Source organism: Acinonyx jubatus, chromosome D4, assembly GCF_027475565.1.
Source record: "Acinonyx jubatus isolate Ajub_Pintada_27869175 chromosome D4, VMU_Ajub_asm_v1.0, whole genome shotgun sequence".
NCBI classification, from domain to species: domain Eukaryota; kingdom Metazoa; phylum Chordata; class Mammalia; order Carnivora; family Felidae; genus Acinonyx; species Acinonyx jubatus.
Window position 1 is genome coordinate 43,382,733 of NC_069391.1, and position 26,923 is coordinate 43,409,655.

The window sequence follows — 26,923 nt, forward strand, 5'->3', positions numbered from 1 at the left end:
CAGTGGTTACTTTTTTTAAACTTTCATTTACTGCTGTCCCATGCTGACCACTGTTTTCAGGAAATAGCTGAAAAATAAATGTCATTACTTCATTATTGAACCTAAGGGACATGATCTAGCTTTCAGAATTACACCCTATTGGATCACAGAATGATATATTGTTTGAAGCCCCAGTATTTTTAGTTTAATAAATTGAGGAAAAGGAAGTAGTCTCTCTTCTATTGTTGGTGTTTGTGCCTCAGAGTCAACAAGAGGTTGTCAAGTTTGGAAATAATTACTGTGTGGAGCTTTTTTGTGGGATCAAACTTTTCCATGAGGAATTAATCATAATTAAGCATAAATTTAAGCACAGATTCAGAATTATAAACCCAGGTAGGATGCTGAAGTAAACCCATAGAAGTACTTAGTTATATCTAAATAATATAAGTGGACCTTTAAGAGTATGTACAACATAGGATAGTTGTAGAGCTCCACCATAACTGTACCCATAATTGTTTGGGGGAAAAAATGAAGTTCTATCAGATATAAGTTTATTACTATTATTTTATCCTAGCCATTACCAATGCTTTTCTATTACAATAGGTTGTTGGCATTCATGGATTTAACATTCAGAGTATCAGTGTCTTGGGTTTGGAGGAAATAAGATAGGCAACTCAGAAGAGCCAATGCACTTCACTCTTCCTGATGCTGAAGGCTCCCCCAAACCCTAGCAATAGTAGCTGAGGGAATCCCTGAATCAGCAAGGATGGCAATGTGCAGCAACCACGGGTACCTATGAGCATTAATGGGTGAACCACACCAGAAGGCAAAAGATCCAGCCTGGGACCTACCTCCAAAAAATATCCCAAGTCTCATTACAATCTATAAATAGGACCAGACATTCAGAATTAAACTGCAACTTTAAAAAAAAAATGGGTAGCACTCTTAAGATTGTTATATTTACTAATTTCAATATGGAATGTGCCTGTTTTAAACAAAAATTCTGGCAGGAAAGACAGGAAAAGAGCATCTTACCGCGATGTTCACACGCTCCCAAGAGATTGATGATGTTTGGGTGGTGGCCAAGTTTACAGAGAACCTCCAGTTCCCCAGCGAAGTCCCTGTGGTCATCTTTGGAGGCATATTCTGGGAATTAAGTCAAGAGTTGTGATCCCTGGCTGTTAGACCTCTTTAGAAACAACTATCCCCTCCCACTACATAGGACCTTCAGAGGCACTTAGTCACCATCAGGTCTGGAAAACTGTATAGAAATCAGACATTACTCTAGGAAGAGTACTTGGTACCATTGATACTTTGGGCGGAAACCTCTGTTGTTGCGGGGCTGTCCTCTGCATAGTAGGATGTTCAGCAGCATCTCTGGCCTCTACCCCACCCCCCCCCCCAGATACCAGCGGCCCAACCAAAAGTGTATCCAGACATTGCTGAACGTCCCCCAAGGGGCAAACCACCCCTGGTTGAGAACCACTGTTCTCAAGTTTTCTTGTTTAAGCTCTCAAATGCCCAGTGAGATGATTTGGTAGAGATGGAGCAGCCTCTATTTAGACTCCAGCTATTCTAGCTGAAGCCACTGTCCAGCAACGCATATGCTGAGGAGCAGAACCAAAGTTTCAGTACAACAACACCGGGAATGCACACACCTTCCTTTATCATAATACTTTTAACCTGCTTTCCCACAAATCAGTCCTGCTAAAAAAACAAACAAACAAACAAACAAAAAACACCTCAAATCCAACGGCATTTCTATGGAAGTTGCTTGATGGTCAGGAAACTGAACTACATCTGTTTCTATTCTTTTCGTCCTGTCTCTCGGTTACCACTTGGATCAGAGGAAGAACCACCAGGTACCAACCAGGCTGAAGGGAAAGCTCTCTCTGGCTGATGCACAAACTGATCAGCCTTGATTGGTGACAGAGCGCTATTATGGTTCTTTGAAAAATAATGTTGGGTAGGAAAGGGAGGAAGGGGTGGCCAGTTGGTGCTGGTGGCCCTGTGCCTACCTGAACATGCTTGGAAATTACAGGAATGTTTCATATGGGCTAAGGGTACACACAAAACTAGCTAGTAGGCAATCCCAAATCAGATACCCTGTTCATACCATAAGAAGCCCGAGGTTTAATGCCTTGGAAGCATATTTAAAATGAAGTTCTTTATAATGACCTTGTCCCCTACTTCAGTATCTGTCTTCCTTTGGATGCATCATTCTCCCTGCAGACATTTTCTGCCCTGGTACCCCATTAAGCTATTTTACCTCTTCACATGGGCATGGGACCATCAGGCTCAGATCAGACTTTAAAAGCCCTGATTTTACAAAATTCTATATCCTTTCTTCTCATACTATCCTTACTATTCCCCAAAACTCCCTGTAACTAAAGTATCAAAACAGAAAAGACATTTCTGGATGCTAAGCAAGATTGTGTGTGTACATGTGTACGTGTGTATTTGAAATATACTACTATCTCTAGGCATTGACAGTATTTTATTTGTTTTATTTTATTTGTTTTCTATCAACCTGCTGCAAAGAACAAGTTAATTCCCCCCTTGCGCTCAATACTGCTGTCAGAAAGGAAAACCCAGCAGCAGCCTTAGAGAGCCCACACGGTGAAGGTGACCCACAGAAGTAGTTAATTACATTCCCTGTTCTGACACACAGCTTTCCAAGCCCAGATGCTCTAGAAGCCACAATGCAGCTTCTCAATCAAGCCATGTGCATTACCTGCCGCTTCACACAGAAGAGAATACAGCTAGTACAGACAGTGAGCTAGACATTCAGCTTTCTCAGAAGATGTGTATTAGCCATCTTGTTAGATGGGTAGGCACCAAGCGGTCTTGAGACGAAGACAACTGGAAAATACCTCATTCTTGTGACCTTAGATCAATGGTTTTCAAACTTGAGGGTACAGAAGAAGCAAGGAGCATGCTTGTTGAGAACACAGATTCTCATGTGTCGCCCCAGAAACTCAAATACTGTAGATCCAACAGTGGGAGAAGCCAAGTAGATGCATTGCTAACGTCTCCAGGAATTTTGATGCAGATAATCCATGAAGACAGTGGTTTGCAAAATGTGGCCTCCAAACCCTCAGCATCAGCATCACCTGTGATTTATTTAGAAATACAAATCCTCTGGCCCTGCTCCAGACTTACTGAGTCAGAAACCAAGGTGGACCCCAACAGTCTGCTTCTAACAAGGCTTTCAGACGATTGTGATGCATGCTCAATTTTGAGAACCACTGCAGTAAGAGAAACAACAGTCCTCCCCCACAATGAGCAGTGTGTGACAGGGAATCTGTATTCTCACATCACAACAAGACAGTGGCATTTAAACAGCTCATGCCTTCATGTTTATGTCCTGACCCTGTCACCAGCTGACCTCAAAGGAAATATCACCTGCAGTTGCACTGAACAGCTATATCTGACACCATGCCAATTTTCTGTTTAAATAATGTAAGAGAATAGAGGAAAGATTCAACAGGAAGTCAAGTTGTCTCCCCTCCCGAGTGAAATGCTGACTTGATGTGGCCAAGCACTGACCTTTCATTCTCTTGATGGCAGCGTCCATCCGTAAGCCATCCTTCTTGATGCGCGCCTTAAGAACCTGGCCAAAGTTACCCTCCCCGATCACATCTTGAAATTTGATGTCATTCCAGTCAAGCACTGGATAAATTGTAGGATCTGGGTTGTTTTTGGCCTTCCTGTTCAGGGCCAAAGTTCCTGAGTTGAACTGCACAACTGGCTCTTCCCTCTGGAGAAATAATTTTTTAAAGGTTTTATGTCAGGATTTTTCATAATTCTGACATGCATAAATACTCCTGGTTTGTATCCATACCAAGTGAAACAAGAAACTAATTCTGGGATGGAGATGGAAATAGGTTTCATCTAACAGACTGTCTACAGCTTCATGGGACACTTCCAGGCATTGGGGGAAGGTATTCTGCAATCAATTAGCAATGTCTGCAGACAGCAAGGCAGGGGAGAATTAGAGCAGGGATGCCACAGGATGGCACATCCCTGAGTTAGTCACATTGAGTTTCTACTGAGCTTTGAAATAAGCAGGTACTTAGTTTTGGTTTGGAAAAGAACACAGAGATCCTATCTGGGACAGTAAGAGGCCATGCCTCCATGAGAGCTTTTATTACATAGTCTTGGTCTATTCTGGACTCTAACTCACTCGCTCTGGCTTATCCTAAATCTGAGAACTTCTTGAGCCCACTCTGGAGCAGATTCAGACCCCAGGATGACAGAGGCTTACAGCAAAGCCCAACACAGCATCACCTTTTCTCCTGAGTTTGAGAGGCTGGCATGTATAATGACAAGGCACCAATATCATAGGAGCTCCAGTGCTCCCGGCCCCCTTGCTGGCCCTTTCTCTCCAGGAGCAGCTTGAGTTGAGCCACCTCTGGCATGGAGTCAGATAGCAAAGCTCCCCTTGTCCTCCATAGAGGGGAAGCTCAGGGATCTGTGGACATGAAGGTATACCTTATCTAGAATGTGTAGCTGTACTCAATGTTTTATACATGGCATTGATAAAGCTGGGTGCAAGTTCATTTTACAGAGCTTAAAACCACACACTAGAAAAACATTCAGGCTCTAGTAAAACCAAAGGAATCAAACAGGGTACATATTGGTCAAGTATGATTTTGTAAACTCTGGTTACTGATCAAAATGTCTAGGCGAAAGAATGATGCAGTGCCAGGTATTATGAACTATGACTGCAGACTGAAGGATACAAAGGAATGGAGATACACACAAGTACATACAATTCACATATATTACAGACACAATGTATATGGGATAATAAGATTGTGGGAGATACTAAAAGTCGAAAATGGGAACTGGAAATAGGAAATGTCTAGCACAATACATCATTACCCATGACACTGAGGTCTGGTTACACTCATGTCCTTCCTTACCAACAGTGTTCAGTTCTTCATACTGCAAGATTAGTCTCCCTGGTGACTTATCATTAGGATGACCATACAGCTCACTTCGTTAGGGCCTGTTTTAGCCCTGGTTTCCTGAATAATTACTAAGAGCAACCTTTTCACTCTCATAATTGTTCCAGGTTGGATAACGAATTATATAGTCATGCTGTTTATCTCCCATTTCATAACGGAAGTCAAAGAGAAGATGAGGCCTGGCTAAGGAAAATACTGGCTTTAGAAGTAAATTTCCTGGTCCACATCTTTCAAGTGAAGGTTCTGCATTCATGCAGACTTGTACTTATTAGTTAGTAGGAAGATGAGACACTACCACGTTTTGGAAAGCTTGGGCCATTCTCCTTTGGACATTTGCCCTCTTCAGTTGCAACATGATCAGGAAGGCCAACAGCACCGTCAGGCAGGTCATTCCTGCCGAGCCAAGGATGGCTATAAGCAGCATTTTCCCACCTCCAAGGTCCGCTGGTGCTGCGCAGAACACAGGAGAAGCAGTAGGGTTAGTTTTGGAGAGATAGGGCAAGACCATCTATGGTAGACATCACAGGGAAACAGAAATATCATGGTAGCCCTGACTCTGCCACCTAATTGCTATGGGACCTTGGGCTACTCATTCATATGTTCTGAAACTCAATGGAGAGGAATGACTCACAGTCTGACTTTTTATAAGACCTAAAAAAAAAACAAAAACAAAAGCAACAACAAAACAAACAAAAAAAACACCAAAAAACACAAAGTGCTGATTATTATATAATTATTAATTATGAATCTCATCATTTATCCAACTTTTACTTCCAAGTAGAGTCCCAAGCAACTGCACATTGTCAAGCAATAGTGAGAATGACTAACTAGATGTAGGACTTTGGGAAAGTGCTAAAGTTCCCCTGAATAATTTCCCCACCTAGAAAATCTCTCTTGTTCTAAGATGCTGAGTTTAGAGTCTATAAGGTATTTTGCTTTTTTTTTTTCTTATATAAAAAACTGATAGAGAAAATCTGAGAATACCAATGGGAGAATGAAGGAAAGGAGGAGGGGAAGGAGGGAGAGACAGAAGAGAAAAACCATTAAATTCAGGGCTCAGGTCAAAATGAACTTAAAGATTATGGTCTAATCTTTCCATCTCTTTCCCTTAAACTCAAATAAAATTAAATGCAATATATTTTTATGAAAAACAGTATGTAGAGCATCACCCCATCTTCTTACAAGTATTCTTTTGTGATTATCTCTTTCCTTCCTTCTATCTCTACTCATGGGTGCATAAAAACAAGTCTGGAATAGAATAGTGAGAATTTTGTTGTTTTGTTATGTCTTTTTTTTTTTATTTTTTTGCTTGTATTTTTGTAGAGCTTGGATTTAGGACCTGTACACATTTTACCAAAACACAAAAAATTATAAAAGTAATGCATTTATTAAGAGTGCCATCTGAAAACTCCAATTCTCTATAATTGGTAGACTCATAATTCCTTTAACATTTCAAAAATATTCCAAATAATCAGCACTGAAAATACCCATGTTTCATTTTATTTCTTAAGCCCTAGGTAGCCCTCGAAACCAAGAAGTTTTTACTACTATAAGATTTTCTGTAAAAAAAAAAAAAAAAAAAAAAACCTTAGTCCAGATTATATAAATCTTCCAAAATTTCCATCTAATATCACTCTATGTTCCCTCACACTTGTGGTACAGGGCAGAGGGCTGGGAGGTACGGTTGCAGACAGAATTCAAAGGGAGGATGCTCCAGGAGCTGCAGCCCCCAATCCCCTTCCTGAGTCCCTTTTGTTCACTTAACTATGTTCAACAGGTGTTATCAATCACAAACCCTGGGCATCCTGTGCTTGGCACTCTGAGGGACCTCCATCTGTCTCGAAGAGTTTACTCTCACTAGAGTGGGGGTTAGTGGTGGATGTGGAGACATTATAACTTGGATCCAAACAGTGAAAGAAAAAAAAAAAACCCTCAGAATAGTATAGTGTCATCCAAGCTAAAAGAGGAGTTCATTTGAGAAAGAATGGTGTTGGTTCTTGGAGCCTCCCACTGAAGCACCAGCGTAGGCCTGCCTCCACTAAGCAGGTTCCACATTCATTTTCCATGGAATCAAATTCATATTCTTCAGAGCTTCCACTGCTGGATAGGGAGTGTGATGGGATAATTTAGTCTAAGGCTTAACAAAAGAAAATGGATCAACAAGGATTCCTTCCCAGGGGCATTTTCATTTTAAGAACCTATCTAGAGATGGTGAAGCCTATTTGGACAAATGAGTTATGTCACATGACGTACATATCAGGTAAATATCTTAAGATAATGGGGCTTTCCCAATCATCTCCAGAAATAATCCTATGTAAATACCTGTCCACTCTACCAACCTTGAGATTTAGAAAGGGTCATCAGTTCATGAGAAAAGGTTGGGTTGCTTGACCCTATGTTGTTCTCTGCAAAAATGTCCACCTGGTAAGCTGTTTCAGGCTCTAGGCCCTTGAGGTGATACTGGGTAATGGTGGCATTCTTGATCTTCACATCGATGTGCTGGTCTTCATTCTTGCCCTGAACCTTGTAACGGATGATAATAGAAGAAATAGAATAGCCATCCAAGATTGTCCAAGAGATCATGGCTGAGGAGTCTGTGATGTTAGAAATCTTAATGTTTTCTGGTTGAGGAGGGAGAACTAGAAATTAAAAAAAAAAAATTTAATTCACTTAGGATACACTATCATCATTTAGATTATTATGTTCTTAAGAGATACTTAATGTCAGTTCATAAACCATGAATGGCAGAAAGCAGGAAAGAACCTCTTTGACCCTGCCTGCAGCAACTTCTTATTCAACACGTCTCTGGAGGCAAGGGAAGCAAAAGCAAAAATGAACTACTGGGACCTCATCAAAATAAAAAGCTTCTGCACAGCAAAGGAAACAATCAGCAAAACTAAAAGGCAACTGACGGAATGGGAGAAGATATGTGCAAATGACATATCAGATAAAGGGATAGTATCCAAAATCTATAAAGAACGGATCAAACTCAACACCCAAAAAACAAATAATCCAGTGAAGAAATGGGCAAAAGACATGAGTAGACACTTCTCCAAAGACACCCAGATGGCCAACCGACACATGAAAAAATGCTCCACATCGTTCATCATCAGGGAAAAACAAATCACAATGAGATACCACCTCACATCTGTCAGAATGGCTAACATTAACAACTCAGGCAACAACAGATGTTGGCGAGGATGCGGAGAAAAAGGATCTCTTTTGCATTGTTGGTGGGAATGCAAGCTGGTGCAGCCACTCTGGAAAACAGTATGGAGGTTCCTCAAAAAATTAAAAATAGAACTACCCTACAACCCAGCAAATGCACTACTAGGTATTTATCCAAGGGGTACAGGTATACTGTTTCAAAGGGGCACATGCACCCCAATGTTTACAGCAGCACTATCAACAATAGCAAATGTATGGAAAGAGCCCAAACGTCCATTGATGGATGAATGGATAAAGAAGAGATGGCGTATATACATACAATGGAGTATTACTGGGCAAACAAAAAGAATGAAATCTTGCCATTTGCAAATATGTGGATGGAACTGGAGGGTATTATGCTAAGCGAAATTAGAGAAAGACAAAATTCATATGACTTCACTCATATGAGGACTTTAAGATACAAAACAAATGAACATAAGGGAAGGGAAGCAAAAATAATATAAAAACAGGGAGGGAGGGGGACAAAACATAAAATCCTCTTAAATATAGAGAACAAACAGAGGATTGTCAGAGGGGTTGGGCTAAATGGGTAAGAGGCATTAAGGAATCTATTCCTGAAATCACTGTTGCACCATATGCTAACTAACTTGGATGTAAATTAAACAAGAAATAAATTTTTTTAAAAACATAAATGGCAAATAGATGTTTTCTCAGATGGTAATTCCAATCAATTGGAAGTGGACTCCAGAAGACATGACAAAATAGCATAAGCCAGGAAAAACGTCAACACATATATCACATATTTGCTCATGCTTGCATTAAAATAAGACTTCAAATTCTGTTACCCACAAACATATATTATACTGTTTTTGATGCTGGGGAGAACAGAAAGATTATGAGAGGTGACATTTATATAGGCTCTTCCATACAGTAACTCATCTCCTCTTCCTAACAATCTTATAAAAATTCAGTCCCAGAGAGGTAAAGTGACTTGACCAAGGTCATATAGATATTGTGTAGAAGAAATAGGATTCAACTCCTGGCAGTCTGACTCCATAGTCAATCATCTTAGCCACTTTCCCAAAAAGCCTATCCTTGCCCTAAATGTATTTATGGAGCAGTAACAAGTCAGTGTATACATAAGAAAATGTGTCAAGGACTTAACAGACAAAATGCTACTGGGATTTAGGGAAAATAGAGATCACATTCTACTTGGGGGGAGGATGAGAAAGAGAGGTTCTGAGGTTTTCCAGATGTGAAGATGATAGGCACAGAATTGTCCCTACATTTTCACTCAACCTTCTGTCTGGTAAAGGACTCCTGCAAGAGGTAAGTCGCTGACTCTATACAATAGAGTGACTCTGTATGACCCCAGGGAAGAAGGAATCCAAGGTCTTGCCCCTGATATCAATTATACCTTCCATCTGTGAGGCTGTTGACAAGGTGTTTCCATATGCAGGTTCCCTCTTGACCCTCATAACCACATAGGTGGCTATGAGTAGTGCTGAGATTTTTATTATCCAGTTTTAGAGATGGACTTTGAAAATGAAAGGACTTGTACTGGTCCCAGTAAGTAAGTAAAAGACCCCGGCGACTTCACCCCATATATTACTGTCTTTCCCCATATACTGCTTAGAAGCAAAACAGAACCTTCAAGAAATGTCTTCAGGTATATTCTTTCTATCCTGAATTCTCAGAGATTCTTCTGCATTCTAAATTGCCTCTTTCCATGACGTTGATCATACTCCTTTGGTAACTGTGGCAATTTATGAGGATTAAATATTGGATTTGGGGCCTTCCAAATCTGATGGTCATTTTCTATGTCCCAAACCACAGTTGATTCATCAACAGTATGTCTTAACTTCCTTTGCCTCCACTACCAAGATTTTGTATATTTTTACAAAAATATAGAATAATCTTCCTTCCCATAAGGAGATGACAGAATATTTGGATTCTTACCATTTTCAGACTACTATTAACACATGATTAACTTTTATATAGTGGTGCCTCAAAAAAATATTCAACTTGATAAACCAGCGGTAGATCTAAACCTGTCACAAAAAGAAGCAGTGCCTTGCAGACACCTGCTAATTTTAATGCCAACTAAAAAGCACAAATTTACATCTACCAATTTATCCACATTATGCCTGAAAGAAGTCACCCTTTGAACTAGCTTAGTGGACCTGTGATTTAGATGCAGTGAGTCTGAATCCAGCCATCTACATTTTTGCAGTTTCACTAGGTAGGTTCTAAAGTCAATTTTAAAACACTTTAGGAAAAGCTAACCAAACAATTTACAAGCGGGATATGACTGCAAAATGAACTTCTCCAAGAAGCGATCTCTTTTTGCAATTGTTCATTGCCCCTCCAAAGAGACTAATGGGTATCCCGGTTTAGTAAAAACAAACAAAACATAGAATTAAAATATGCAATTTCGAGTCCTAACCCCACGATTTACTTGCTTAATAACTTTGGTCAAGTTGCTTACCTTCCTTTGCTTCAGGTTCCTCATTTGTTAAATGTGATGACAATTCCTATTCTAATTTCCTTACAAAGTAATTGTTAAGTCAAATGATATACTCTGCATATACGTATGCAAAAAAAATTACACACATGTATTATTTTTACATACGTTTGGGGCCATAGGCGAAATTTAATTCATTCCACCCCTTACACTTGGACCAGATGAAATTGCTAGGCTGTGACTACTCAAAGTATGGCATTGTGACCATTAGCTTGCTATATGTGAATAAATAAGACTAAAACTAAAAAGATTAAAATACACCAAAATAGGGGCACCTGGGTGGCTCAGTCAGTTAGATGTCTGACTTTGGCTCAGGTCATGATCTCGCCGTTTGTGGGTTTCAGCCCCGTGTCAGGCTCTGTGTTGACAACTCAGAGCCAGGAGCCTGCTTTGGATTCTATGTCTCCCTCTCTTTCTGCCCTTCCCCTGCTTGTTCCCTCCCTCCCTCTCTCTCTTTTTCAAAACTAAAATAAAACATTTTTTAAAAACACACCAAAATAACATCCCTAAATTTTAAAGACCCAAATATACAAAACAACTAGAACTACTAGAAAAAATACAGAGAATATGTTCATGACCTTGGGATAGAGAATAATTCTGAAACAAAAGTACAAACCATAAAGGCAAATACTGAAAGGTCTCATTACTTCAAAATTTAAAGTATCTGTGGAGAAGTCACCACAGACAAGGTGAAAATAAAGAAATTATGAGAATAATATTTGCAATGTGTGTAATAAGAATAAGTATCCAAATTATATAAACAGCTTTTTACAAATCAGTAAGAAAAGGCAACCAATAGAAAATGGGCAAAGTGTATCAACAAATACATCAAAAAAAGGAGGAAATCCAAATGCCCATGAAAAGATGCTCAACATCACTAGTTACCCAGAAAAAGAAAATTGAAATTAACAGTGGGGTACCATTTTTTACCTTTGAGATTATGAAAAATAAAAAGGTCTTCAACATCAAGTGTTATAGAGAAAGGATATATATACAGGACTGGATGTGGGGAAGATGGTGCTTTCACATATTCCTGGACATCATCCACTTGGAATAGCCACTTCAGAGAAAAATAGCCTCAGTTCTACTTCTGGACATACTCCCTAGAAAAGCTCTCACACCTATGCACCTGGAGACATGTATAAAGGATGATCATTGCATTTTTCTTTGGGATAGTTAAAAAAAAAAGGAAGGAAGGAAGTTAGGAAGGAAGTTGGGAAGGAAGAAAACAGATAACCTAAATGCCCACCTCAAAGGGAATGGATAAATAAGACGACACAGTCATAACAAAGAATATTATGCAGAAGTTAAAAAGGGATATGTCAGATCTAAACAAAGGAACATGGATAAGATGAAATCATGTTTATTCCAAAGAGCAAGGTGAAGAGTGATTTGTATGCATATGTGCACTTATGGATGAAATTAACATACTGAGTTGATTCAGCCTTGAATGGAAAGATACATGGCAAACTTCTAATTGGGTTGTCTCTGGGGAGCAGAGAATAGAATGAGAGTAGGGATGATGCTCCAAGGGGCTTGTGATCTGTCTGTACGGCATTATTACTTCCATAAATCAACAAAAAGGCCGAAAGTAACTATGACAAAATATTAACAGTTGTTAATTCTGGGTGGTAGGAATGTAAGTGTTTGAAGTATTATTCTCTGTACTATGTTGTAACTTTAAATTTCACAGAATTTTTTACAAACTGATGAAGAATCCTGAACACTGACAAAACAGTTGACTTCACATGTCACTCACAGAAGACAGTGGCTGGAGAAACAGAGCCAGTGTCTACACCTGTGAGGTGTAGTGAGGACACAGCTGAAGAGAGCCTCAGACATCGGGTATTGGCAAGGGACCACAAGATCCTAACATAAGTGGTAGTCGGTGTGGCCAAGAAATATTTAATCTTTCCAAGGACTCCAAAACACACAGATATAGTTCTAATGCAATGAATCAAAAGAGAACTCTTTGCCTAATGATGAAAAACTTTCAATACTACCAGGAAAACCAAGAAGTCCCAACTAATTTTAAATGACCAATCTGAAATACAGAAAATCCTGGGCTGCAGAATATTTTGAAAGAAAAGCGATTTTATCACTCTCAAATATACTTTGGAACCCTAAGAATTATCTATTATGAATATTTTTCAAGTCAAGTATTTGGCTTGTAAGATTAGGAAAGACCTAAGTAACCAGCATTTATGTGTCTAAAGAAATAGGACAATCCTAGCTTGTTTGTTTGTTTGTTTTCTAGAGAGAGACAGAGCAAAGCTGGGGAGGATCAGAAAAAGAGACAGAGGATCTGGAGCAGGCTCTGTGCTGACAGCAGACAGCCCAATGTGAGGGTTGAACTCATGAACTGAGAAATCATGACCTGAGCCAAAGTCAGTTACTTAACTGACTGAGCCACCCACGCGCCCCAAGAAAGAGGACAATCCTGAAAACTGTCCTGTAACAAATTAAACCCTAGAAAAGCTTATTCATGTTATTAACTTACTTAATACATAACTCCATACCAAGGAAAGGTAAATTTTAGCACAGTCCTGCCTGAATTATTGCAAATCCAAAAACATGGAGATTTCTTATGCATTACAGGTTATTCAAATGATTTGGTATGCTGGGGCAGGGTATTAATTAGCCTCCATTCACAATTAACTGCCTTTTACGATTTCCAGCAAACAGTCTTGACTTGATGGTAGCTAAGTCCAAGTAGCGTTAGCCAAATGTCATTCAGGCAAGGTTGGGGGCACATGAGTTACTTACTGTCACTAAGGGTCCAAGCGATGAGATCTTCACTCCATTCCCCCTGGGCCTTGGTGTTGACTCTGGCTCGGACTATATACTGCTCCCTGGGGTGTAAATTGTTAAGTAGCACTGAAGTCAAGTTGCCTGGGACTTTGATATTCTGCTGGTCACTATTCATTTGCACAGACCTCCTCTCCACTTCAACATAAAAGTCATCTTCTGAGGTTGGAAATATTGGTTGCCAGGTCAAATTTAGAGTAGTCTGACTTTTTGGTAGGAGAATAAGACCTCTTGGAGGAGGGAGACCTGGGAGAAACCAGAAAGGTTATGATTTTTTTTAAGATTTTATTTTCAAGTAAGCTCTATACCCAACATGGGGTTCAAACTTAAAACCCCAAGATCAACAGTCACATGCTCTATGGACTGAACCAGCCAGGTGCCCCTAGACCATGATTTTTACATAGGGTGAAGCACAAACAGCCCCAAAGGGCAGCTTTACATAACAACCTTGGCTTCTAGAATAATATACAACTTCACAAGCCATCAAAGAAACACAAGCTAGCAACCATGCAAGACTTTTTTTCTATCAAAACTGCAAATCTTTGTAACAATTCTAATTTGTAGTTTGAATACTTATAATACAGGAAGACCTTTAGAGAACAACTTGGGAATATTTTCCAATAGCCCTAGAAATGACCATATGCTTTGGCCCTATAATCTAACCATACCAGGGATTTATATTGAAGAAATACTTCAAAGAAAGGGAAAAACCTATGTACATGAAGATGTTCATTGTAGCATTATTTAAATATCAAACAGTCCTAAATACTCAAAATAGGAAAATGCTTTAATAAATTATGATATAGCCATCCAATGGATTAAAATAGATCATGGGGAAAAGTACGGGAGGCCAATAAAATATTTATAATACTTGAGAAAAAACTCTGCAACTTGGTAAAAGTCATGTCTACAAATGGTGAAGGACAGGGAGGAAAGTGATAAAAATTTAAAATGTGGAGGGGCGCCTGGGTGGCTCAGTCGGCTGAGAGTCTAACTTCAGCTCAGGTCAGGATCTCACGGCTCGTGAGCTTGAGACCCACATCAGCCTCTGTGCTGACAGATGGTAGCTAAGTTGGAGCCTGGAGCCTGTTTCAAATTCTGTGTCTTCCTCTCTCTCTGCCTCTCTCTCTCTCTCTCTCTCTCTCTCTCTCTCTCTCTCTCAAAAATAAACAAACATTAAAAAAATTTTTTTTAAATTAAAACAGATTTCCCAAGATTGTGGGATAGTAGGTAACTATTCAGTGTTTCTGTCATGCTTTTGAGCAACATACTTTAAAGCAATTATAGGGTTACTTCTCCTTAGCAAGAATTTCAAACATTATAATAGCTGTGGTGGCAGGGCCTGGAGCAGCCCTGCTCTGATCACATCAAAGTATCAGCTACAACCACATGCTGTCCCTGCCAAGACCCTGGGCTACCAGACAGGTACCTGAATGGAAACAATATGCGTTCTGAAATGAATCAGATAATGCTTTGTGGCTTGGGAAAATTCGTAAGTTCTCCAAGTTTACATGTAACACAGGATGAAAAAAGCAATCTTGCAGACTCAGGAGGGGTAAATGGGATAATGGATGTGAAAATGCTTGGAAGGTGTCAGGGACTCTATTAATATAACCTACTTTCCTTCCTTCCTTTCTTCCTTTCTTCCTTCCTTCCTTCCTCCCTCCCTCCCTTCCTCCCCTCCTTTCTTTCTTCCTTCCTCCCTCTCTTCCTGTCTTGTGTCAATGGACACAGAAGGAATCTGTGTATTTTCAGTTAATAATAGTAAATTGATTTTTAAATTCCAGATATTAAGTGTTTGCAAAACACAGAATAGGGATCCTCTAACTTGTGATTTCTCAGTGGGGACATTATTGCCGCTAAGGGGGCAAAAACTGGTTCCTGGGATATGAGAACATTTTATACATTACAATGGCTTAGACATTTTGTCTTAAGGACACAGATATCTAAAAAGGGGGCAATAATTGAAGAAGGAGGAGGGGGAGGGGGAGGGGGAAGGAAAGGGAGAGAAGGTTGAGAAACACTGTTCTAACTCTTCTTGGTGAGAAGGGTCTATTTCCATACATCAGGACAGTGACTCCCACCAGCCAGTCTGACTGCTGTTATACTAGGGAGAACCAGCAGTCAGGTCCCACAATTTACTTGGCATTATGCTAAAGCAATAGTTACTCTCTATAGCCTTTGCAAATTAAATCATTATTATAACTATTTAACATGAATACATTTATTACTCTACATAGTTATTATTCCCTATAACCTTTACAAACTCAAAGAGGTGATGTCAACGCCTTTGACTCATCTCTGAGGTTTAAGGTCCATGAAGCCGCCCAGAGGGGCTAGGCAAGCTTGTGACGACAAAGCAGAACAGAGGGTTGATGTCTTGGAGCATACATCTAAACCTTCTAAGCCTACACCCGGTACAGGGGAGTAACTGGGACCAACTTCCCTTTGCCTTTCCTTCGGGAACATGACTTACCCTTCATGCCTCCCTACCTGCCCTGTATGTGCCATGTGTTCAGAGTGGGATCTCTTCCCTCCTCTCCTGGCCCTCTGGCCTTCCCCATTTAGTCAACACACTTATAAATAGTGCAACTGCCAGATAAATTAAAAACCAAACATCAGCAAGATTCAAATGATGGGAAAAGAAGAACCATCAAGAATTCCCTCCCCACCTACCCCTGAGAACTCCTTTGAAATATTCCAAGAGACTTCTAAATACATCCTGGCTGGAACATGTTCTGAGCACTGAAGACAGTCCAGTGTGGGTCTGTGAAGTGTTTTATGATCTGTTCCATAAATACTTTCCATCTGAGTCAGATTATGTATGACCTTCCCCTTTGATTCATCAGTACTGGCAGAGAGAGAATTAACTACCATTTGCCTTCGAGCAGCAACCTGACCACAGTCAGAAGCCCCTTTGATGTCTTTATCTTCTACTTTATATAGTTTCTGGTATGATTTTTGGTATTTGCTATCTGCTGAGTTCCCAGGAAACCGTTCCTCATTTGCACAATGCTTCTACAAGCACCAGAGTTGCTTTGGAGTTTCCCTTTGGTTTTCTAAGGGTGGCGCTAGTGAGTTAAACAGGTAGGGTGAGTGAAGTTGGGCAGTCTCTGTTAAGGGAAGCACCACCCCTGCAGGAGACTTAGATGTTCTTTCGTGTTTCACACTCATTAATCCAGAGCCTTCTGGACTAAAAATAGGAAAACTGACCAAGTGGGATAAAGAAATGGTGTCTTTGGGCTCCTAGCTAAAATAATAATAACAACAACAACAACAACAACAACAACAACAACAACAACAACCAAAGAAGTAAAAGTATGTTAAGTCTGAAGATCAACTTAGTAACCACTCAATAAAATGGGGAAGATGATTCTTACCCTTTAAGGTAATATAAATTAAATATATGTGAACTACAAACTATAAAGCGCTGACCAGGAGACAGCAACAAATGCTTATACCCAAGGACCACTAGAAAGGCAAACTTTACAAGGGATCACTCCCCTGTTTCTGACAGGGGTACCTGGGTAGCAGAAAGATGGAGCCTAGGTTAGCATCAAGGAAGCTTCACAGATTCAAAGGATTCTCAATTAACACAATAGAAGGCCAATAGATACTAACATTGATCAACCAAAAAAATATCACTATATTACTCAGAACGTATGGACCGAGGATATGCAAAATCCAGTACAACTCGCCAACTTTTTAGAGCTGCAAAATCTTGAGCCTGACTCCCACCCCAAACCTACTGAATTGGAAACTCTGAATTGGAAACTCTGGAGGTGGGGGGGGGGGGGGGGGCTCAGATACCTGTTTTAACAGGCTCTCCAGGTAATTCTTATGGACACTAATGTTTGAGAACCACTGAGGTATATATAATAAGAAATAGCTTGGGCACCTGGGTGGCTCAGGTGTTAAGCATCTGGCTTCCGCTCAGGTCATGATCTCACCGTTGGTGAGTTCAAATCTCATATCAGGTGAGCTCAAGTCCCACCTAGGGTAAATACGAGCCCCGCTTGGGGTGAGTCCCACTTCTTTTTCTTTCTTTCTTTCTCTCTCTCTCTCTCTCTCTCTCTCTCTGCCCTTCACTCACACTGTCTTTCTCAAAAAAAAAAAAAAAAGGAAGTAGCTTAAGGAGGTGAAACTGACTGCCTATAGGGAGGAGCACTGGGAGGTGGGGAGGTGACACAGGGGTCTGATCTTTAGATAACAGCCTTTCATTCTATTTGACGTTTCAACTACGGGCATGAATTAGTTTGAAACATTAGAAATTAGTTTTAAAAATAAGTCAACTGGGATTTCTGAAGTATACATGTGGCAAGAGTCTGGCCTAGGCCCTGAAGATGGAAACAGGAAGCTGTTGGTGAAACTCAGGAACCAAGCAGTTGCTGCTAAGTAAATCCCAACTCCTAAGGGATGTCCCTGCCTTCCTGAAGGCTCATCTGCTTCCTCCTCTGTCCTGGACTGCTGCAGACACCCTCCCCCAGGGAGATAGACCAGGAGTGCAGCCCAAATAAAAGAACGATTTGGCTCCAAGCTGTCAACCTTCCTGTCACTTTCCCACCCATTCAAAAGCAAACTCCTTCCCCCTGCACGCCCACCCATCCACTCGCCCACCACCACCCTTCCTGGTCTTCCTTCCTCTTTCCCCTTCCTCCCCGCTCCCACCCAGCGCAGGAATAAATGCCGTTTGCTTCCACTGACCGATAGAAGCAGTGGTGAAGCGTCTCACGGGTCCCGGATGCCCTTCCCCGCCCTCTCCACGCCGGACCAGCTGCACGCAGAGCTCGTATTCTGTGCGAGGTTCCAAATAGTTGAGTGTAACAATCTCATTTGTCACTGAGAAGAGGGAAAGTCCAGGAAACTTAAGTTGGCATTCTCATACCTTGCTTAAATCGGAATGTTGTTATTGTGATGTGAACTAGTGTTTGGTTCTCAGAAATAATGTGTAAGTGAAACAGGCAAGCCATTCCTAACATAAGGGAAAAAAGGCTTTTTAAAGGAAGTTTCCAGGTGACGATGTATACATCTCATGTAGGTCTCTGAGCCAGTTAATCACTTCCACATTTGTCTTTTCATTTGTAGAGTAAAACCACACAAATCCTCAACTATATGAAATAACAATTAGATTTAAGGGAGGGAAAATCCCAATTACAATAATATAAAGTAATTTAATTGCCACTGTTTTTAAATACATAGTGATTGCAGTCAGGCTCTCAACAGAAGAGATTCTTTGGGAGTTTGTTTACAAAGACCGGATAACAGATTTGTAATAGTTACACTACTTGCACAGGAAGGGCTCTGAAGTACTTGAAAACAGAGCCCATAAACAAATAGTTTATGCATGTTTAGCTATTAGCTTTAGCCAGCCTCTGTCCTCCATAGCTATTGCAAACTATTGCCTTATTGTAGGATAAACTCCCAGTTGGTAGGAAAAAAGAATTGGGCTGTGTATAAGAGTTCTTAGAACACTTTGTGAATGTCCACTTGTAGAAAGTGATGACGGACTAGTACCACCGTATTGAAAAAAAAAAAGAAAAGCTGATTTTTAATAAGACCTAGCCATTGATATCGTAAACAGCAACATAGCAAATCAGCCTTATGTCACTGGGATTCTGAATTTCGCCTGAGTCTAGAATAGAATGAAGCGCTCAGTAACAATGCCATGACTTAATTTAACATAGGTCAGCTAGCATTAAGCTCAAACCTCCTTTTGTTCTCCTTGAAACTTCGTCAATTACCTACAGAGAGTATGTGGAGGGCCCTTTTTAGGAACTGACAGGCATAATGATACTAAAGGATGCCTGTTGTCCACAAGTGTGGTAGTGAGAGCTCTAACAAGTTGGTGCTACCATAGCCAATTGACAATGTTCAGCTTTAAAAAAAAAAAACAACCTGTGATTTCCACATCAGGGAACAAAAAGAACTGCAATTGGTGTTTCAAAATAAATGTAACTGTTTCCGTGAACTGTTGACATTTTATCACATTTTGGGATTTCTTTTTCCTTCAGGGAGTTGGGGGAGGGGCAACTCTTTGCCCACATACCGCACCCCCAACCCCAGTTTAGTCTGCCACAGCCCAAACTTTTCAGGTCCAAATTCCTTTCAAAATCTCTGTGTGTTGGGAGCCTACAGGACAGGGCAAGTCTCAAAAGAGAAAAAGAATGAACAACTCAACACATCAGCAACAATCACCCCTCAGATTTTATAGTCTCTCTGCCTTTCCAGCAGGCCCTGGCCTTGCCTATTACCGTATTCATGGCATAAGCATGTGTATCTTCCACCATGACCCAGCCAGATAGAGTAGCTAAACAGAGGACTGATGAGCCAGAGAAGTGTGGGAAAGACATACTGATATAAATAGTAACGCTGGACACAGCCTGGTTCTGTGTCCTGCAGTATACCACAATTTCCAGAAAGTTAGCCCAAGAACTCAGGACCCACGCACTCTGTCCTGAATACTCTCAAGTGGAACCCTCTGCTGTAGCCACTACCCAGGGGCAGAGGAATGGGAGTGGGAGAGAGGATTTCTGTAGTTGAGGAATTTTTCTTCTACCCCTGCCACTTCTTTAGCTGGAGTCTTTCCTGTTCACACCTTACCTTGAATATGCCGCCAAGCCTCATAATGATTAACAGGTTTGTATAGGAGCTTCTTGGATTTGATTGGTCCATCCCCAAAGTAAGGCTCAGAGCTGATGTTGATGACAGCAAAATTATGTCCAGTGTCAATCACGTTTGGGGCATTCAGGGGCTTTGGAAGAACTAAAGAAAATTTCAACGATCAGATTAGTCCTGAACACTTTGAAGCTTGATTATCATTTTTGGTGGAGGTAGAGGAAGAGTGCCCTGACATTTCCAACAAAACCCTCTTGAGGCAGGTGCAATAGGGAAACACTGGGTAACCGCAGGAGGAACAAAAGACAGGGAACTGAGTCTGACACCTGACGGAATGTGACATCTGAGTAACCCCTGTGATAGCTCTGTGGTTTCTCACGGCCATAAGAATCCTATTGTTGCTCAGGCTCAAGGCACACATGTACACGGACCCAGTTAGCCTCCAAATTGCCAAGAATGACTCCTGCATTGGGGGCACTAGAGTACTCCTAGTACCTCTTGATTGTGGAGAAGCCACAAGAGAAAAATCAGACTGCGCCTGCATATAGTAGCTGACATGGAGAATGCGTAATAATATGCAGAGTTTTTAGAAGTCCCCGCCTATTCCCACAACCCTACAAGAACATACCATCCCCTAGTTATGACTACCCATAAAAAAGCAGAACCCTACCTCCACCCAAGCGACTCAGATCCTGTATCTGACTGTACCTGCACCCCACCCATCCCCTTTCAGTGTGCACTTGTGCTTTGCAATAGGGCGTCTTCTGCTCCACTTTGACTCCTTCTTGAATTCTTTCTCACAATGAAATCAAGAACCTGGCACTAGGCTGGTGGTTGAGGTCTCAAGGCTGGAGAACTCTCCCGCATTTGCCATATCACCCTTAGAGTTCTCTGTTCAGATTCAATGCATTTGCCAGTGGTGTGGTCTCCTGGCTTTCCTCTTGCCCCTCCAAACCATTATCCACAAAGTACTCCTTCAAGTATGCTCACTTCCCTGCTCAAGACCTAACTATGGATCCCCATCATGTCTAGAGTAAAATCTAAGATTCATACCATGACCTGCCAGGCCTTGCACAATTGAGCCCCTGCCTCCTCTTGCCCTCACCCAGTACCCTCCAGTGCCATTGACCTTTCAGTTCATCCAGCTGACAGGGTACCAAGCTCCCTTCTGTCTCAGGTTCTTTGTACATGTTGTTCTGCCAGCAGTGCTCCAGACCTCCCACTACTCTTTGGTACCTCTTAACTCATCATTCAGCAATTAGCTCTGATGTGACTTCTTCACAGGGGCCATCCCCAAACCCCAGTTAGGCTTGTGTGTCATGCACCTTCACACAACTTACACTTTTCCTTTGTTGCAATTTTCAGAATTTATTATTCTTAGAGATTTTGTGTGATCATTTGACATTGGTCTTCCCTATTAGACTATGCATGGTCTCTCTCTCTCTCTCTCTCTCTCTCTCTCTCTCTCTCTCTCTCGAGCTTAGAGCAATGCAAATTTATTCTTATAGTTCTGGAGGTCAGAAGTCAGACATGGGTCTCACTGGACTAGGATCAAGGTGTCAGCATGGCAGTAAGGGAGCTCTAGGGGAGACTCTGTTTCCTTGTTCTTTCCAACTTCTAGAAACCACCTACATTCCTTGACTCGTGGCTCCTTCCTCCATCTTCAAAGACAACAATATCATGTCTCCTCAACTCTTTTTTCCATTGTGATATCTCTGACTATAACTAAGAAAAATTCTCTGCTTTTAAGGACTCATGTGATTACAGTAGGTCCACCCAGACCATCCAGAATAATCTCCCCATCTCAAAGACCAAATATTCTCAATGGGGTGAAATAGCAACCCCAAGGTGGTTAAAATTGGTTCTTGCATGATTGGAAAAGCCTCAGATAATACAATGGTTTGTGGCCCTCGAAAGAGCCATAACATAACATAACGAAAGAGTTCATAAACAGATATGCAGTACATTCATGATACTAACATTTTATGGTGTTGGGAGGAGAGTTTGGGAATAAATTTCTAAAGGGGCTCCTTAGTGAGGTGATAATGATAAAAAGGTTGTAAAACACTGCACTGGACTCTAAACCCCAAAAGGACAAAGACCATGGAGGTTTACCAGGTGCTGCGTAATGTTTGTCAATTGAATTTCTAGTGAGTTCTGTAGCTCCACTAACCTATCCTTCTTAAAAATGCACACCTGTTTTTTTCCTCCCGAAGAATGTATGCTATGTATGTAGAATCTTTCAGATTCTGCCAGTGTTTTTAGTTAGGGCAGTTTCTGAGAAGAGGGCACTGCTGTGAGTAAATTCATTCATTAAGTCATGCTTCCCTTGTATGATCAAATAAGACCACCTGTTTGCTTAAACCATCAAATGCTTATTTTATTATAACTATTAATACCAATATCTTATAAAAGGCATACTTTTACAAGCATGAAACAAACTGCCCCAAAGCTTCCTCGTAGTAATTTATCATTTTATTTTTTGTCCTTTAATAATTTTTATTGAGGAACGCCTGGGTGGCTCAGTCAGTTAAGCATTTGACTTCGGCTCAGGACATCTCACAGTCCGTGAGTTAGAGCCCCGCATTGGGCTCTGTGCTGACAGCTCGGAGCCTGGAGCCTGCTTCAGATTCTGTGTCTCCCTCTCTCTGACCCTCCCCCACTCATGCTCTGTCTCTCTCTGTCTCAAAAATAACCATTAAAAAATTTAATAATTTTTATTGAGATATGCATAATGTAAAGTGCAAAAATCTTAAGTGTGTTTAGCTGAAGGGACTTTACCTGGGTACACACCCACGTAACCATGACCCAGACTGAAACACAGTACATTTCCAGCACCTCCTCGCCCCCCGAAAGGAAACTCTTGTGCCCCTGCCCTGTCAATAGGGAATTATTTTCCTGGCTTCTGTCAATATCAATTAGGTTTGTCTGTTTTTTCACTTTATATAAATGGAATCATAAAGCATATAGTTTTGTTGCTCAATATTATGTCTATGTATTATTGCAGGAATTAATTTTTTTGCTATTTAATATTGCATTGTAGGATGTTATGAGCTGAATTGTGTTCCCCCAAACACAATTATTATGTGTATGCATATGTGTATGCATATCTGTTATGTACTTAAACAGATCCTACATTGAATTCTTAATTCCTAGTACCTTGGAATATATTTGAAGATAGGGTCTTTAAAGAGGTCATTAAGTTAAAATGGCATCATTAGGTCTGTTCCTACTCCAATATAACCGTTGTCCTCTTTAGAAGATTAAATCAGGACACACACAAAGGGAAGACCATATGAAAAATACAGGGAAAAGAGAGCCATTCATCAGCCAAGGAGTGAGGCCTTAGGAGAAAAATCAGCTCTGCTGAAACCTTAATCACTCACCTGGCCTCCAGCACTTGAGAAAACAAATTTCCATTGTTTAAGCCACCTAGTCCGCAGAACTTTGTACGGCAACCCTAGCAAACTGTTGTATATGACTATACTACAATTTATGTATCCTTTATGATGTTGATGGATGTTTGCGTTAATTTCAATTTGGGGCTATTATGAATAAAACTGCTCTGAACATTATTGAAGATGCCTTTTTGAACATACACCCTCATTTCTTTTGAGCATGTATCTAGGAGAAATGCCAGGTCATAGGTATGTGAATGATTAGTATATATTTTCAGTTTTCCAAAGTGGTTGTACCAGCTTGTATTCTGGTAGCAAAAAGCCTTGCATCTTTTTTTTTTTTTTAATGTATAAACTATGATTAAAGACACTGATTAAATTACCTAATGGCTATTTCCATTTTATGGATATCAGTAATTATGACATGAAGAGGCATCGGTAACCTAGTAAAACAGATGTTTCTATGCACTGATGCTGTGTGCTGTGACTTCCACCAAAAAATAAAAATGAGAACTACTGACTCTTCTGAATCTTAGCAACATGGTTTATTTTTGACTTATTTATTTTCCATGGGCCGCAAACATTCCAACAAGCTTAAAAATAAGGTAATTTGTCTTGTCTGCATATCATTTCCTTCCTTTCAAGAACACGCAGATATAAGAAATTATTTTGATCGTGTGAATGTTCTACTGAATAAAACAGATCAGGGCTTTTTTCCAGTAACCCAAAAAATATCAAAGATTCTTTGGCAGTTTGCACAGATCCTCAGGGTACAGAATCCAAATGTATAAGGCTGTATTCAGGCTAATGTTGTTATTGGTCTTTCAAAAAAAGATTAGGTTCTGGGCATTTACATTTATTTCATTTATGGGAATTAGCTCTGGGATAGCCCAAAGATTCCTAATCAAGTAGCAAAATGGGTCAAATACAAGTCAACGTTGGTTATCTTGCTTCTTAATCTTTAACACAACAGACTCAGAAAATAAAATGGTCTAGAAAAGATGGTGGAGTATTTGGAGTCAGGAGACCCAGGTTCAAAACTCAGATTTACTTCTTAAGAGATATGCTACCTTACACAAGTTAACTAACCCCTCTGAATTTGTTTTCTGACTGGTGAAGTGGTCATAACAACATCTATCACCCACAGTTCTTATAAAAATTAAATAAGATGAGGTATGTGAGGCACTTAGCTTGGTGCCTTTTCTTTCTACAACACATATCAGAGAGCTGCTTGCTGTTTTTGTCTAAATGAGTTCATAAGAAACTGAGAAATTTAGGGACGCCTGGATGGCCCAGGTATTTAAGCATCCGACTTTGGCTCAGGTCATGGTCTCGCAGTTTGTGAGTTCGAGCCCTGTGTCGGGCTCTGTGCTGACAGCTCAGAGCCTGGAGCCTGTTTCAGATTCTGTGTCTCTCTCTCTCTGACCCTCCCCCACTCATGCTCTGTCTCTCTCTCTCTGTCAAAAATAAATCAACATTTAAAAAAAATTTTTTAATAAAAAATAAACATTAAAAAAAAAATACTGGGGCACCTGGGTGGCTCAGTCAGATAAGCATCCGACTTCGTCTCAGGTCATGATCTCGTAGTCTCTGAGTTCGAGCCCTGCATCGGGCTCTGTGCTGACAGCTCGGAGCCTGGAGCCTGCTTCAGATTCTGTGTCTCCCTCTCCCTCTGCCCCTCCCCCACTCATGCTCTCTCTTTCTCAAAAATGAATAAACGGTTTTAAAACACGTTTTAATAAAATGAAGCTGACATTTAAAATTCCTTGTGGTATCCATGTATACCAGCCAAGCTAACTTGGATTTACCTCCACGTTGCTTCGTCCGCTCAAGCCAAGAATGTACATACACCCACTTAGATTAATTTGAATTTTGAAATACTAATTCAGAGCAGGAAGAATACTCACAATGCTGAATATGTGAAAGAAATCATTCATGTTCATTATATAGCATAGTCTGGATTTCATAAAAAATGAGTAAGCCTCAAAGTATTTGCCAAATTATCCTGTGCAATAGTGAATAGAATGAAGTCAAACTTTTCATGAAATATTAACACTATAAGACATGTTGTTCCAGACACAACTCCAAGCGTTTTTACATATTTAACAAATTTTCACAGTAACCCTGAGAGATAGATAAACTAAGCTTTATTTTCAAATAAAGATAGGCTCACAGAGGTTAAATTCAATTGCTCAGGGCTATAGACAGGTGTCTGGCTACTAGGGACAAAAATTAAACCCAGGGCTGTGTGACTCCACAGGTCATATACTTAATTCCTCCCTTCCATTTTCATGCATATAAAAAGTTGTTAAGATTTCCTATCCTGGAAAATATCCTAACGTCATCTTAGTGCTCAGATAACATTTCTATCTTGGAGCAGCACCCAATGATACATAAAGGATACAAGCTCTACTTCTATAAAACAGAGCTTACCTTTAACAGAAATGTTGAAAGGCTTTTCCACCATCCCAGCCACTGTGTTCACACTGCAGACCCAGACCCCTGAGTCAGGGGGGAGGACCCGGTGGATGGTGAATGTGGCCACTGACAGATGACCCGTATGATTGAAGTCTTTTGGCTGGAAGGGATGAATACAAATAAAAGCTTCTAGGGAGGCAAAACACACGAAAGGTCCATAACACTGACCCCACCTCATTGTTTGACAAGAAGTTTTCTAGGAGAGATTAAGAAACCAAATGCAATGCTAGTATAATCATTGGCTTATTTCCAAAGCTATTGTAGTAGCCCTGAAAGTTTATATTGGATAGATGCCCTCTCAGATCCTGCTGTTGTGTTTGTATGTTTGGGAGTGTGGGGTAAACACTTACAAGCTAGGAATCTAATTATTTTAAACAGCTTCTGGTAACATTTGTTCCTTCCCGGTTTAATACGGAGATGGCTGGTGAGAGGACAAAATGGCTTCCTAAAATGATTGAGGAGCTGTCAAGTGTGGTGTTGTGGGAAAAATCAGGGCTCTGAGGACAAATGAACCTCAAGTCACATCCCTGCTCTGTCACTTTTCACCAATTTCTTAATTACTCAACTTCACCCAGCCAATTTCCACTTCTACAAGAAGGGAACAGGTAATGCTTAGCAACATGTTGTATACAGTATGGTTGACCCTCACTAGATGGTAGCTCTTACTTCCAATAACTCGTGAAAAGGCCAACAAGATTTGAAGAAGCTGTCAGTTTGTTTCACTACCTAATGAATTCTTTGAGTGGAATCAAGAACATCTGATGTGTCGACACCAGTAATGGCACATTTTCTACCTATCCTGCCCTCAAGAGGTCACTCACATCTACCCTATGGTCAAGGTGATGTTCAATCATCTTTGAGAGAAAAAAAGGTAACCACTTCAAAATCTTTGGATAAGAAAATACATCAACTTTCTGATCACTTGTGACACAGAGAAATTTGGGGAAGTCCTGTCTGTGCTGCATTTGGGATTGTTGGGA

At 40.5% G+C, this 26,923-nt stretch overlaps 1 protein-coding gene across 3 annotated transcripts in view; it reads right to left on the minus strand.

Annotated features, from left to right (window-relative positions):
- Positions 1-26,923, minus strand: part of TEK (TEK receptor tyrosine kinase) — a 105,190-nt gene that overhangs the window by 12,884 nt on the left and 65,383 nt on the right. Inside the window, exons 9-16 of one of the 3 annotated variants that reach the window (XM_027039253.2) lie at positions 25,899-26,043; positions 20,053-20,214; positions 18,157-18,291; positions 13,411-13,698; positions 7,292-7,591; positions 5,248-5,402; positions 3,529-3,739; positions 1,015-1,125 (exon numbers count right to left, since the gene is read on the minus strand). In XM_027039253.2, coding sequence (XP_026895054.2) covers positions 1,015-1,125; positions 3,529-3,739; positions 5,248-5,402; positions 7,292-7,591; positions 13,411-13,698; positions 18,157-18,291; positions 20,053-20,214; positions 25,899-26,043 — 1,507 coding nt within the window. The remainder of the gene's footprint in view (positions 1-1,014; positions 1,126-3,528; positions 3,740-5,247; positions 5,403-7,291; positions 7,592-13,410; positions 13,699-18,156; positions 18,292-20,052; positions 20,215-25,898; positions 26,044-26,923) is intronic. The other 2 variants (XM_027039254.2, XM_027039255.2) reach the window with 2 other exon arrangements.